This window comes from Eucalyptus grandis, chromosome 6 (assembly GCF_016545825.1).
Source record: "Eucalyptus grandis isolate ANBG69807.140 chromosome 6, ASM1654582v1, whole genome shotgun sequence".
Lineage (NCBI taxonomy): Eukaryota > Viridiplantae > Streptophyta > Magnoliopsida > Myrtales > Myrtaceae > Eucalyptus > Eucalyptus grandis.
This window is the reverse complement of record NC_052617.1, coordinates 51609709-51622084: the sequence shown is the minus strand read 5'-3', so window position 1 is coordinate 51622084 and position 12376 is coordinate 51609709. Positions and strand designations below refer to the sequence as shown.

The 12376-nt window shown below is 39.1% G+C and overlaps 2 protein-coding genes across 2 annotated transcripts; one reads left to right on the top strand and one right to left on the bottom strand.

Annotated features, from left to right (window-relative positions):
• Positions 1–3628: 3628 nt before the first annotated feature.
• Positions 3629–5683, top strand: LOC104450618 (deSI-like protein At4g17486). Its single transcript, XM_010065251.3, has 3 exons — positions 3629–4130; positions 4637–4924; positions 5196–5683. The coding sequence occupies exons 1-3, from the start codon at positions 3995–3997 to the stop codon at positions 5438–5440; spliced, it is 669 nt and encodes a 222-aa protein (XP_010063553.1). The 5' UTR covers positions 3629–3994; the 3' UTR covers positions 5441–5683.
• Positions 5684–7127: 1444 nt separating this feature from the next.
• Positions 7128–11874, bottom strand: LOC104450617 (DCN1-like protein 4). Its single transcript, XM_010065248.2, has 10 exons — positions 11676–11874; positions 11133–11217; positions 10066–10140; positions 9954–9990; positions 8969–9052; positions 8786–8846; positions 8603–8709; positions 7916–7981; positions 7518–7667; positions 7128–7426 (listed from the first exon to the last, which is right to left on the bottom strand). The coding sequence occupies exons 1-9, from the start codon at positions 11761–11763 to the stop codon at positions 7572–7574; spliced, it is 699 nt and encodes a 232-aa protein (XP_010063550.1). The 5' UTR covers positions 11764–11874; the 3' UTR covers positions 7128–7426; positions 7518–7571.
• Positions 11875–12376: the final 502 nt, after the last annotated feature.

Genomic DNA, 12376 nt, shown 5'->3' with positions numbered 1-12376 from the left:
TATTCCATTAAACTTTGATGCAAAATCTTCGTAAAACTTTAGATTAAGATAGACTGCATGTATGTCCCCTTCTAAATTGCAGTCTAAGGTTTGGTGAGATGTAATCATGACTCAACAGTGATATGTCACATGTATATGCTCTCTCTCTTTCTGTCTCTCTCTGTCTCTGTCTCTGTCTCTGTCTCTCTCTCTCTCTCTCTTGCAATGATGGTGGTGACTTGTCCGGGGGATGGCCCAGTTGGGTGTCCACCAATATGAGAGTCATTTTACTTCTGGTCTTTGTACACTATTTGAACATAACCCATAACTCCGGTTTGATATATGTTTGTTTCTTCTTTGATAAGCCATGTGTTAGTGGTTAGGCCGGTGTAATCAATGGTATTATTTAATACATTATCCCTTTCTATAGTGCAAACTATAACTATCAGGATGTATTCAAAATAGTATGTATAATGTTAAAGGTGATAAAGTCACGAAAAATCAGACCATATCATTGCGATATATAATTGTATGATGAAAGCATTTTGATATTTTTGCAAACTCCAAACTATATGTAAGGGCATTCTCCTATTTTTTTTTTTACTTAGAAATCGATAGTTGTAGATTTGGTTGATTTCTTAAGGAATTTATATTTAAGTAGGTTTCAAGGCAATGTGTTGCTATGATAATTCCGCTCCAGGAAGTCGAGTAATTACAGTCGTACCCCTTAGTTACATATATAAATAAATTTAAAAAAAGAAGAAGGTATGTTTAGCATGCCAAATTTTGATATTTTCAGAAGGAAACAAATACTAAATAAAAAAGTCACAGCAAAAGCTATCATGCTTTGGACCTTTCAAAATTTGAAGGTGGTGAAATGGGCTTCTACATAGTATTGAGCTCTTTTAGGTGATTGGGCTTGATTTCTCTCTTAAAGTAAGACAGCACGACCAAATCCTAGGGCCAGTCAAGTCACTGAATAAAGGAAATTATGTTTGATTGTAAGCGTAGTCGTATAAATATATGATGTCCTCTTGGGATAATGTTGTTTATCTTTTACCATAATATGATCATGATTATGCTACTTTTTTCACTTATTTTGATAGAAAAATCCACCTATAGGTCATGAATAGTAGGAAGGTCATGCTTGGAAGTTGTCGGTTTCTCATATAATAAAAAATCGAACAATCAATAAAGTTGATTTCTGTTGCCTGTCTATTGACATTCATCTTTTGTTCTGTTTTCTCCACTGTCAATCTTAATATCTCATTCTCCTGCATTAAGTTTGTTCTACATTAATTGGTATCACAGTCAAGTTCATGTTCATCCTCTCATTATGGAGTGGAGCCTCACACTATCAAAATTGTAAAATTTTGATCAATTTCCCCATCGAAGAACTTTGGAAATTTAAAAATGCTGTAGGTGCATCTTATTTGTGATGTATGAGGCTAAGAAGATACTCTGCGTGCATCTAATCTCATGATTTGAACATCGAAATGCAACGGGAGCAATGCAAAACTATTTGGATGCATTCGAAATGGTATGTCTATTCAAAATGGGGAAAATGTCAAGAAAATATTATATTATTTTATTGCAATATATATTATATGATGAAAGTGCTTTGATATTTTCACAAACTCCAAGCTTTATATAAGACATTCTCATATTTTGAAGTAGGAACTGATAATTGTAATAATTCAATTGATATCTTAGGGAATTCATATTTAAGTAGGTTTCAAGGCAATTTGTTATTGTGATAAAACCGCTCCAAGAAGCCGAGTAATTATAGTTGTATCTTTGAATTATATTTTAAAAAAAAAATTTGTATGTTTGCTAATAAGTACAAGCATGCCAAATTTGGCTATTTTTAGAAGGTGAGGGAGCCCTCTCCAGTCTAGCCTAGGCGAGGTTGACCCTCTTTAGGTTTGGCCTAGGTAAGGGCAACCCTCATCGGGTTCGCCCTTACTAGTGGTTGGTGGCTAGCCATGGGCAAATGAAAGAAGAAAAAAAGAAAAAAATATTAGAAAAAATATTGCAAATTATAAAAATTGCCAACGTTATCGTCGCCCGTCTTACATAGCATCGTTGATGTTCGCATCAACAACTTTCGACCAAAATCGATTAGACTGACTTGTTTGGCAAGTAAAATACTTTAGGACTGAATTGATAAACAATAATTTGAATAATTTTTTCTGATATTTTCGGAAGGAAACAAATAAAAGATAAAAAAAAGTCACAGTAAAAGCTATCATGTGTTGGACTTTTGAAATTTGAAGGTGATGGAATGGGCTTTTACATAGTATTGGGCTCCTTTAGGTAATTGGGCTTGATTTCTCTTTTAAACTAAGAGGCCATGTGAAGAACGACCCAAATCCTAAGGCCTTTCCAGTCACTTAAAAAAGGGAATTATGTTTGATTGCAAGTGTTGTTGTATAAATTTATGATGTCCCCTTAGGATAATGTTGTTTATCTTTTACCATAATATGATGATGATTAGGCTACTTTGTTTAAACTTATTTCAATAGAATAATCCACATATAGGTCATAATAGTAGGAAGGTCAAGCTTGTAAGTTGTCGGTTTCTCATCATAATCAAAAATTGAACAATCCATTAAGTCGATTTTTGTTGCCCCCCCCCCTCTCTCTCTCTCAACATTCATCTTTTGTTCTGTTCTCTCCACCTTCAATCTTAGTATCTCATTCTCCTGCATTAATATTGTTTTGCATTATTTGGTATCACAATCAAATTTGTGTTCATTCTATCCTACTGCTATGAAGCGAAGTCTCAAATTATTAATATTCTAAAATTTTGATTATTTTCCCCATGCCAAACAACTTAAAGGAAATGTTTAAACGCTGTAAATGCACCTTATTTGTGATGAACGAGGCTACGAAGATACTTTGCTTGCATCCCATCCCGTGATTTTGAACACTGAAATGCAGCAGGAGCAATGTAAAAGGAAGCTCATTTATCTTTTGCTACACAGATTGAAGGACTTTGTCTGACTAGCAAAAGCTTTGTAAAAGAATCCCCGTACAGTCATATTGAAGAAAAGGAAATAGGTCAAAAACTAGCAAAAGCTTTGTACCCTAAAGGGTAGCCTTTTGACTCCTCATCCCTTAACTTAATCTTAAACCATGCTATTGAAGGTAACTGATGACCTTTGCTTTTTAAAAAAGGTGGTTTTACTGGTACAGTTTTGAGCTTTTATCTGAGCCCATTCTCTCTGGCACAAGCCCCAAAATTCTGCTTGTAAAAGGCTGGAGTGCTTCAATCATATGACAGGACTTGCTTGCTATCCGCCACCATGTATATATAAATAAATTAAAAAAAGGAAAATATGAATCAAATCAAATCAAATCAAAGTGGTCCTCTTCCTTTTTAGCGTGCACCTAACCTCACTCTACATATTCTCTTTTCCTCCCGATTCTTTTATATGTTGGAAATTTTGAAATGTTAACAGATCATGGCAATAATAGTTTTTTAAAGACACCACCCACTGCATACCATAATGAGTGTACCTTACATTTGCTTTTCGTCACGAATCTCAAGATTTGAAAAAATAATATATATATACATCTATATGTATGGACCCCACACAGCTAAGAATGTAGACAGCAATATAAAAATCATAAGCCATTCCAGGTAATATTTACTCATGAGGGGGTCAATTATTTAGGAACCCAGATTTTATATATGAGCTAAAGTCCAGAAAGGAAAGTCCGGTGCGGCACTACCTGCCGCCGGTGGATCCCCGTGGAAAGAAGATTCTCATTCTCTTGCTAGATTTGAAAATTTGCCCATAAAGAAGAACGAACGAAAAGCGCTAATGATTCGTGTCGAGGAATGTTATTTGTGCATTGGATGATCTGGTATCGTTTCGGCAGGGTCAGTCGCTATTTCCACTGAGAGAGTGACGGTTGCTGGACTCCTTCGTTTTCTGAAGAGAATGATGGGGGCCGGGTCATCATGGGCGTGTCTTTTGAATTTTTGAATGGTGGGTGAGATCAGAAGATGTTGTGCAGGGGGAGTTCGACAAGCGATTGTGTTTCAGGATCTGTCCCGGTCTACCTTAACGTGTATGATCTGACGCCCTACAATGGCTACGCCTACTGGCTCGGCCTTGGAGTTTACCATTCCGGCGTTCAAGGTCAGTTCCTACCAAGCTGAATCTCTCTCTCTCTCTCTCTCTCTCTCTCTCCTCAGGGTGCTTCCTCTTTGTTGAAACTTAGATCTAAGCTGGTCTGCTTTGAATTTGGATCACTTGGTCTTTGTGGGAAAAACCTCTTTTAGACATCTGCCGTGGAGTTTGCTCTGGGTGTGTTGAGTCTCCATTCTAGGTGATAAAATGCCAGCGTGCTGGAATCGTATGACCTTTTCTCCTGCTGTTTCTTCTACTGGGTTTTCAAGAAAAGGCTAGATTAGGACACCCAATTGAAAAATCAATGCAAATGAATGCCCGCCACATGTCTGATGGCGATGGAAATACATGGGTCCATTGATTTATGATTTCATCAGTCGCCATCCTTTCAAAGTCATTGAACTTCATTCATCAAAGCTCTTTCGTATTTGCTTTCAAATGGGTTTTTGAATTTCTGTTCCTGGAATTGGAAAGTGCCAACCTTGCTCAATTTTCTGGCAATTTTGAGCCTGCAGTTCATGGGATCGAGTATGCCTTTGGAGCTCATGAGTACCCATCGACTGGGATCTTTGAAGGCGAGCCAAAACAGTGTGAAGGGTTCACGTTTAGGAAGACGATACTAATTGGGAAGACGGATATGGGTCCTGCAGAAGTTAGGGCAGTGATGGAGGATCTAGCTCAGGATTACAGAGGAAATGCATATAATCTCATCACCAAGAACTGCAACCATTTCTGCAATGATGCTTGCATTAAGCTCACTGGAAATCCTATACCTAATTGGGTCAATCGTCTAGCTAGAATTGGTGAGAACTCTATTTCACTTACCTTTTTTTTTTTTTTTTTTTCAGACCAACTCACCTACACAGTCAAATTCTGCAGTGAGGGGTGCAAAGAAAAAGTGAAAAGTGACGCATTGCTTTGCTTTTCTTCTTTTCACTGCACCTAGCTTTTATTGGAAGAAACTTTTGCTGTACTGATGATGGAAATTCTGTGGCTCCAATGATCAGCTATAGTTCGTGGTACTGCTTCAATGGTCCTTGCTTACTCATGTTTTTTTTTTTTTTTTTCTTGCAGGGTTTCTTTGTAACTGCGTTCTTCCAGCAAGTCTAAATACAACCAAGGTCCGGCATCACAAAGTGGAGGACAAAACTCCGGACGGAGAGAAGATGAAACTGAGGAACGGCTCGAGTAAAATTTGTTCGTCCAACTCTTCATCTAACTCTTCATCCTCGTCTCCTAGTGGGACAACTCGTGGCAGAAGCAGAAGCAGACGAACGCAGCCTCCGTCGTCCCCGTTGATCATTCGTTCTCCCTCGTAAAAACGAGATTCGTTAATTTCTTCCTCGAAATGCCGAAACACAAGCAATCGCCATCTCCGCTGAACTTGCTGAATACAACGCGAGGGCAGTCCATTTCAATGGCTTTTCCTTTATCAAATTCTTTCCGTGTCATACCATACGACGCTAACAACTTTTTGTAAGAGCAGGCAGCTCATAGTTGTACATGCCTGAATTATCAACTGATGATTGCCTGGTGCTGCCATTTGCATTCCTTTCCATTCATTATGGTTCCTCTGTTCTTTTACCCCAAATTTGCGTAGCGGGAATTGATGAAGCGGTTGGTTAAGAGGTTGAAAAGATCCTCCTTTGTGGAAAAGGTTGGTCTGTCGTTCAAAAAGAAAAGCATAAGTAAGAAATCCGACGAGGCAATTTGCTTCATTCAAACTTAAGATTTCGAGAGTCAATTGGTGCCATCCGCCGGGTACGAATTTCCCAGGACATGTTTGTCAAGGTTGGAGCAAGGGTTAGGAAACGGTGGGGCCTGATTGGCTCGATAATTCAAACTTGGGATTGAAATAAAGCTTTGACCAAATTACTCATTGCCTCGAGAAAAAAGGGGCCACCATCACATGGCCATGTGCCCAAATTTCTCCCGGACTGACATCGGAAGCGACCCTGTCTAAGCAAAGATCCACCTCGGTTTCCTAGAAATGGTAAAGAGGTGCCGGTTAAAGGTGGAGCAAACGAGTTTCATCGCTATCACCCGTGAGAATTGAGAGAGACTGGCTAACGCCTCCAGCTCACCACGGTCGCCGAGAGGTACATCATTGGATTCGGAAGGCCGACAGGAAGAATCACATGATCCAGGAACAGGGAGGGCGTGCGCTACTACACTCCACCCAGTACACCTTAAAACCTCGCGCTAGCGACAATCGTGTTTCGAAAATGGGAAATAAGCTGCCGATCCGGACTTCTGATGCTAAATTATGATCCACAAAAAGAGATCGAGCTATAAACATGGCAGAGCTTCAGAATCTTTTCTCAAGTCTGTTTTTAAATGGAAATCCAAGTTTTACACAGAGTTAAAAGCAAAGAAGGTGACCAGCAAACATCATGTGCAGCTAAAGAACGGAGACAGAAGACACGGGGAGGGGCTTCAAACTTTACCCAGTTAAATGGTGTTGTGTCTGTTGATTGTCGATTTTTCCACAAAAATTTTGACAACTCTACAACTTTAACCAATTGAAAATTACAGACCACGTGCACGTTTTTCAGTTGTGCAGGCACGAATGACCAGTAATACTAACGGTATGCAGCATAAGTTCTTCTCTTATCAGTCATGTAAACGACCCTTGAAGATGTGCAAGTCCACAGCATTCTTGAAAATGGATTAAGGGTAGGCTTTCGAATAAAAAAGGGACATGTGCAACCAAACCATAATTTAAGGGTTTCCAGTTCAATTATGCTACCGATCACCGTACTCTGGGAGGACATTGATGTAAAACATATCACCAAACAAAGAAATTCCGTGTACTAGTTGTCCATTTGTTAGCAAAAGAAGTAACATGCTCCATTTGCAAAACTGATTCCCGTAAGACACATGGATTAAGGTAAAACAAGCTGACTGCGAGTCACTTCACTTGCAAATATCACCATTTTCATTCCTCTCCCCTGTCAAAACTAATTACATGGGTGAAAAAAGGTCACTCAGATCCTCCCCAGTGACTGGCCAGAAGTGACATCTTTCATATAAGCTAATTACAGTTTCATCAGAGTAATTCTTTATCATCACACCAGATTGGACAACCATCAACCTCAGTTCAAGTCCAGTGAATGCACTCAATCGGCTGGTAATAGCAATTCATTCAATTGACGACAAAATAGAAAAAGGAGATATGTCACATTCTACAAAGCAGAATTCTGAAGAATGAGGTTGCCAGATAGTTTACAGGTAAAAGATAGACCCAAAGAGCAAAGGAAAAGAGCAACTAAGAAAGCAATTCAATGTCCATTTTCATGGAAATCCTGCATACAATCAGAACACATTCACAATCAAATGACAGCCAGAGTGTAAATAGTATTCATAAAGTTATATTGATGATTATTGAAGCGTTACCTAATTCAGTAATGAATGTCGTTTACAGCAGGTAACAGACGACATGTTTTTGCTTCAGCCCTGCTTTTCTCTCATCCATTCAACGAAATTGTCTAAAATCAATGGCCAAGCAAGTTCAGGATTATAATTGCTGAAATCAGGGAAGCTTATCTGTCAAAAGAGAGAGGATCACAGAAGGTAAACCTGTCAAGCACATTTAGTTGTCACAATGAAAAGGTCTAACCCAGCCAAGAGTGTGAAACTCCTTATATCAAAGTAAAGGACACAAACTAATTGTTGCACTTGAAGTCCTGTGTTGGTTATTTTCACACCCATTGTCATGACTAGCGACCATCATACAGAAAGAACATGAGAGGCGTAACATAAGAAACAGTAGAAAACGCCCACAAGAGGAGTACCTCGTTGCAAAAGCGCAGAAAACCCATCCACTGATCCATGTTTATGACCTTGTAGTCAGTCTGAGCCTGCATCAACAGCAAGAACCCAGGTAAATAATCTCAGATATCAATTTGTTTGATACTCTCAATTATATGTTTCTGTTCCCATTGTCACTTATCAAAATTACCACGGGTTCCTAAAGTACTAAAAGCTTCAGGTTGGTTTAGGTTGACTTCTACTTTTTACATTCTACAAATCTGGAGGCTCTCATCAAAATGTAGAATGATATCTACTGTATTTATAGTTTTCCAAAACTTATCATTTTCTTTTTCATTTTCAAATTTTGGAAGAAAAAGGAGGATCATTAAGTAGTTTTTTGCACCTACCCTCACAAACAAGCCCTTAAGTTGTCTCATCAGTATTACTGGGGAAAAACACCTCGAAGGACCAAATGCATGTACTAATAAAACAAACATCTGACAAATTGAGTTAACAGATTTTGTGTGCAGCCCCATGAGAGAATAAATTCTTATCACTAGCTTAGCTTTGCTTCAGCAGTCCATGATTTGACACTACACTGTGGCCTGGAGGGGCAATGTTACAATAATATATGTCCTTCACTCCATAGGATAATTCGACCAAAGACAATCAAACCTTCTGAGAAATTTCGAAAACAGCAATTGAAGACATGATCAACAACACTGTACCTTCAAATACTCGATGAAGTAATCCACTTGAGCACGATACAGAGATCCAAGGACTAGATCAAGTAATTCACATATGCTCTCTATGTCAATACTCTTCTGTTTCTCCTCTGTAAGTTTTCGAAAATGTGAATGGACCTATAATTCTACAAATATAACAAAACCAAAGAAATACCTTTGTCATACCTGTCAGACAATAGCGGAATGAATAGGCATGGAAATCCACAAAGTTTGATGGCCTTCTCACCTTTTCCAATTAGAATCAAAACAAAACCACAAACCATCAGTCCATTGCATGTTACAATATATCATAACACAACACTCAATGCCCACTTTGAAGTCATTAAGAGACTGCTCTAAGAAGCTCACCTCTTTCTCTAACTCTGGAAGTGCCTTTTTCAACTTAGTGATATTATCAGCCCTCAATGATTTGAGCCCTCTACGCCACTCATCCTGCAAAATGGAATCAATTCAACTATCAAACAAACTTCCTCCATGAAGTATTCATGCAAGGAAATCAGGATAAGCGTCACCAGATCTCATGCCTTTATAAAGCACAGAGACAATTTTCCACATATCAACTAAGGTACCATAAAGAAAATGGCAAACTCCAGCATCATCTAACTCAGATAAAAATACCAAACTAAATGGGTACACTAGTGTTCCACCTCTTGGTTTTCCCTAAATTTAAAGGACATCCCTTTCATTTCCAAAATCACTCTGCAGCGCTGGTCAGTCATAAGCGCCTTCATCAGAATGTTAGCAAAAGCTTAGTAGCTTAAATTACTGTCTTCTAGTCCAAGGGAGCTGAGATTGATAGGGGTGCGCATCAACAATCTCCATCACCTATTTGGTCTGCCACGTAGGATTCCATGTTGGTTGAATATTTGACTATGTAAAGTGTGGTGATTATTAGTGTCTGCATCATCAATTATCTGCACATCTGGGCTAAAAAAAATTAATCTAGGGCACCTTGACATTTGTTGCTTTTTAATCATCCTGGTAGCCTCATAAGTGTTGCTCTGAAGGTTTTAAAAATAACACGGGTGCTCTTGTAACTTTGAGCGCAACTGAGAATGTGTGATATGATATACCCAATCAAATAAAGCATCCTAAGCAATTAAGAAAATATACCATATTCATTAAAACATGAAATCTTCCTATTATTACTAGACCATATTCTGAAAAACCACCAAAATAAACTTCCTTCTACTCCTTGCTAGGATAATAGTAATTACAAAAAAGAAATGATAGGTTAGTCCTCCTACACATAAAAGGAAGCCCCATCAACTAAAAAACAGGTGTAACAACTAAACGGTTTCGGACAGAGTGTCATTCAAAATATGTTTCTTACCAAGGTGAAGTAACCCTGTCTTTCAGCTCGCATTTTCCTGATGTAGATGCTTTATCAGTTTCAAACAAAAAGCAGATACAGAAGTTAAGAAGCGTCGTGGAAAATAGCTTACCAAGCAAGCATTAAAATTCTAACATCAGTGTGATCCACTTCCATGTCCGAACAAAGAGTCTCAATTCCTTCTGGGCTGTTAAAAGTATGCCAAGTACTTTAGAAATGTGACATCAACTTGAGAAAATGATCCTGGACAGAAAACAGTTACATTCAAAGCAAAACAAGAGCGACTATCACCAGCAAAAAAAAAAAAAAAAAAAAAAAATGAAAAATGAAAATGATTATACATCTATCAGCCCCAATCTCTGCTATCAACAAGAACCTATTAAAACTAAAGAAAAAGGGCCTTTCTATTTTTTAAAATAGATACAGTCAATTGCTAATTATTAAAACTTAATTGCGATGCAGGCACTTAGGCATACCCCATGAAGCTGCGACATTAACACAACTGTAATGCATAGGTCATTTAATTATATTGATCCTTGTACCCTGAATGGTACATGACTGTAGTGCCAAAGTTCATAAACCATACAGACTACTAGAAACGACAGAATTGTGATTTCAAGCAGCAAGATAACTCATAAGACGAATCAAGAGAAAATCTATGCAGTATGACTGTATGACTCCCGGGGCAGGAACAAAGTAAAGAAGGAGCAGAAATTACAAACATAAAGAGAAAAGCAGCAGCCAAGAGAAAGAAATTACACAAAGGTATCGCATTCGTTACACCATCCTCCAGATGAACCTACAACAACCTTAAGCACTGCATCTATGCCGAAAACGAAAATGCGAATGAAAAAGGCGATCAAAGATAAAGAAACTGCTCAAGTAACAAAAGCCACAAAGTACTTAGAAGATCGCATAATGATGTCTATGAAAGTTCCAACTTGCATGATGAGAAGATTAAAATGAAGTCCAAGCAAATTCCAAGGAAAGTGAGCGCCATTGAGTGCTGCAGCATAATGAAATGTGCAATCTTGATACTAGTTAATTCTATACAATCTCTCCATCGTTCAGTTCAAATCCGATATTGTCAAATACCCATTTGGAGCGTGAACATCCACTGACTCTGATTATTAACTTTCTTTTCAAGATCGAAAGGACACAGGAACTAAAGCCACTCACTCGATCAAACCGGAGGAGCCATCTGCGAACGTGTAGAACAGCTGATCGATCCGTTCCAGCTCTTTCGAAGTCGCTTTACTCGAAGCTGAAAACATCAGATTCACACACTTACTGCCACTACAATCGAATTTCATCACTGATTCAACCGCGAGCTCAAACAAAAAAAAACCGACACTAAATTCGATCGGCGCGGAACATTTTCTTCAAAATTGCCGGTAGCTAGCTACGCAAGCATCATTACGAGAATAAAGGTCTCGGTTTTGACTCCGATCACCGAAATTCAATCCACAAAGCACTCCCACAACATTCGGGACGATGATTTCCCGCCCGATCAAAAATCGCCCGAACGACCCAAAATCACGCCTAAAAAGAGCACGCCTATCGGAAACACGCCGGGGTTCCGATCGACCCCCGCCGCGGCGCGTGGACCCGGTTCGAGGAGCGGTCCGGTCCAGGGGGGGCGGTCCGTTCCGGAGGGAACCGGGTCGAGGGAATCGAAGCCGCGGAACGTAGTGAACGGGGGAGGAGGAGGCGATGGCGTACCGGAGCGAAAGAGATCGGAGGCCGAAGAATTCAGGGACGCGGCGGCCGACGCGGGTTGACCCGTCTTCTTCGTTGAAGAGCGACGCATCCTTCGCTTCGCAGCCCCGGGAAGAAAAAGTTGAGAGACAGAAAGATATTTTCTCCAGAGAGAGAAAAAGAGAGAGAGAGAGAGAGAGAGCTTTTTGAGGTTGCTTGGAGCTGGAGAACGAAGGAGATGAAAGGTTGATGACGGTGGTGGGGCCGGTACGAATTCCGGGTCGGATCGGGGCATAGTCAGGTCGGGTTTACTACAACTGGCGATCGGTGATTCGGTTTTACATGACTACCATCTCGTGCGGGCGGTTTTTATCTATGGACTTCGATAGATATCTTTGCCAGCAAAAATTAAAAAAAATAATAATAATAATACTGCTCGTATTAAATAAATGAAGAAATTGGCTTTACCCAAAAATTATGCCTTCCACGTATGGAAAATCGATATTTTAGCCAACGACTTGGGTCTCGCTGCGAAAAGAGTTTTCATTTTAAATTAATTTGTGCTCTTATTTTGTGGCAATATGTATTTTACAAAAATAAGGGCCTGCATGTTTTTATTCCTTGTTTCTGTTCAAGAACATAAATTGTGTTTTTTGTTTTTAACAAAAACTTGTTTTTTGTTTAAAACGATTTTGAAGAAACACTTCTTCTCTCTCTTCTCTTTT

What these genes read in the sequence shown, in the direction of transcription:
- LOC104450617 (XM_010065248.2), bottom strand. Translation starts at nt 11,763, where the DNA reads ATGCGTCGCTCTTCAACGAAGAAGACGGGTCAACCCGCGTCGGCCGCC. An exon ending in ATTCCGCTATTGTCTGACAG is followed by an intron (nt 8,710 to 8,785) that starts GTATGACAAAGG and finishes GAAAACTTACAG; the next exon opens with AGGAGAAACAGAAGAGTATT. An exon ending in ACTTCATCGAGTATTTGAAG is followed by an intron (nt 7,982 to 8,602) that starts GTACAGTGTTGT and finishes CTGTTGATGCAG; the next exon opens with GCTCAGACTGACTACAAGGT.
- LOC104450618 (XM_010065251.3), top strand. Translation starts at nt 3,995, where the DNA reads ATGTTGTGCAGGGGGAGTTCGACAAGCGATTGTGTTTCAGGATCTGTC. An exon ending in TTACCATTCCGGCGTTCAAG is followed by an intron (nt 4,131 to 4,636) that starts GTCAGTTCCTAC and finishes TTGAGCCTGCAG; the next exon opens with TTCATGGGATCGAGTATGCC. An exon ending in CAATCGTCTAGCTAGAATTG is followed by an intron (nt 4,925 to 5,195) that starts GTGAGAACTCTA and finishes TTTTTCTTGCAG; the next exon opens with GGTTTCTTTGTAACTGCGTT.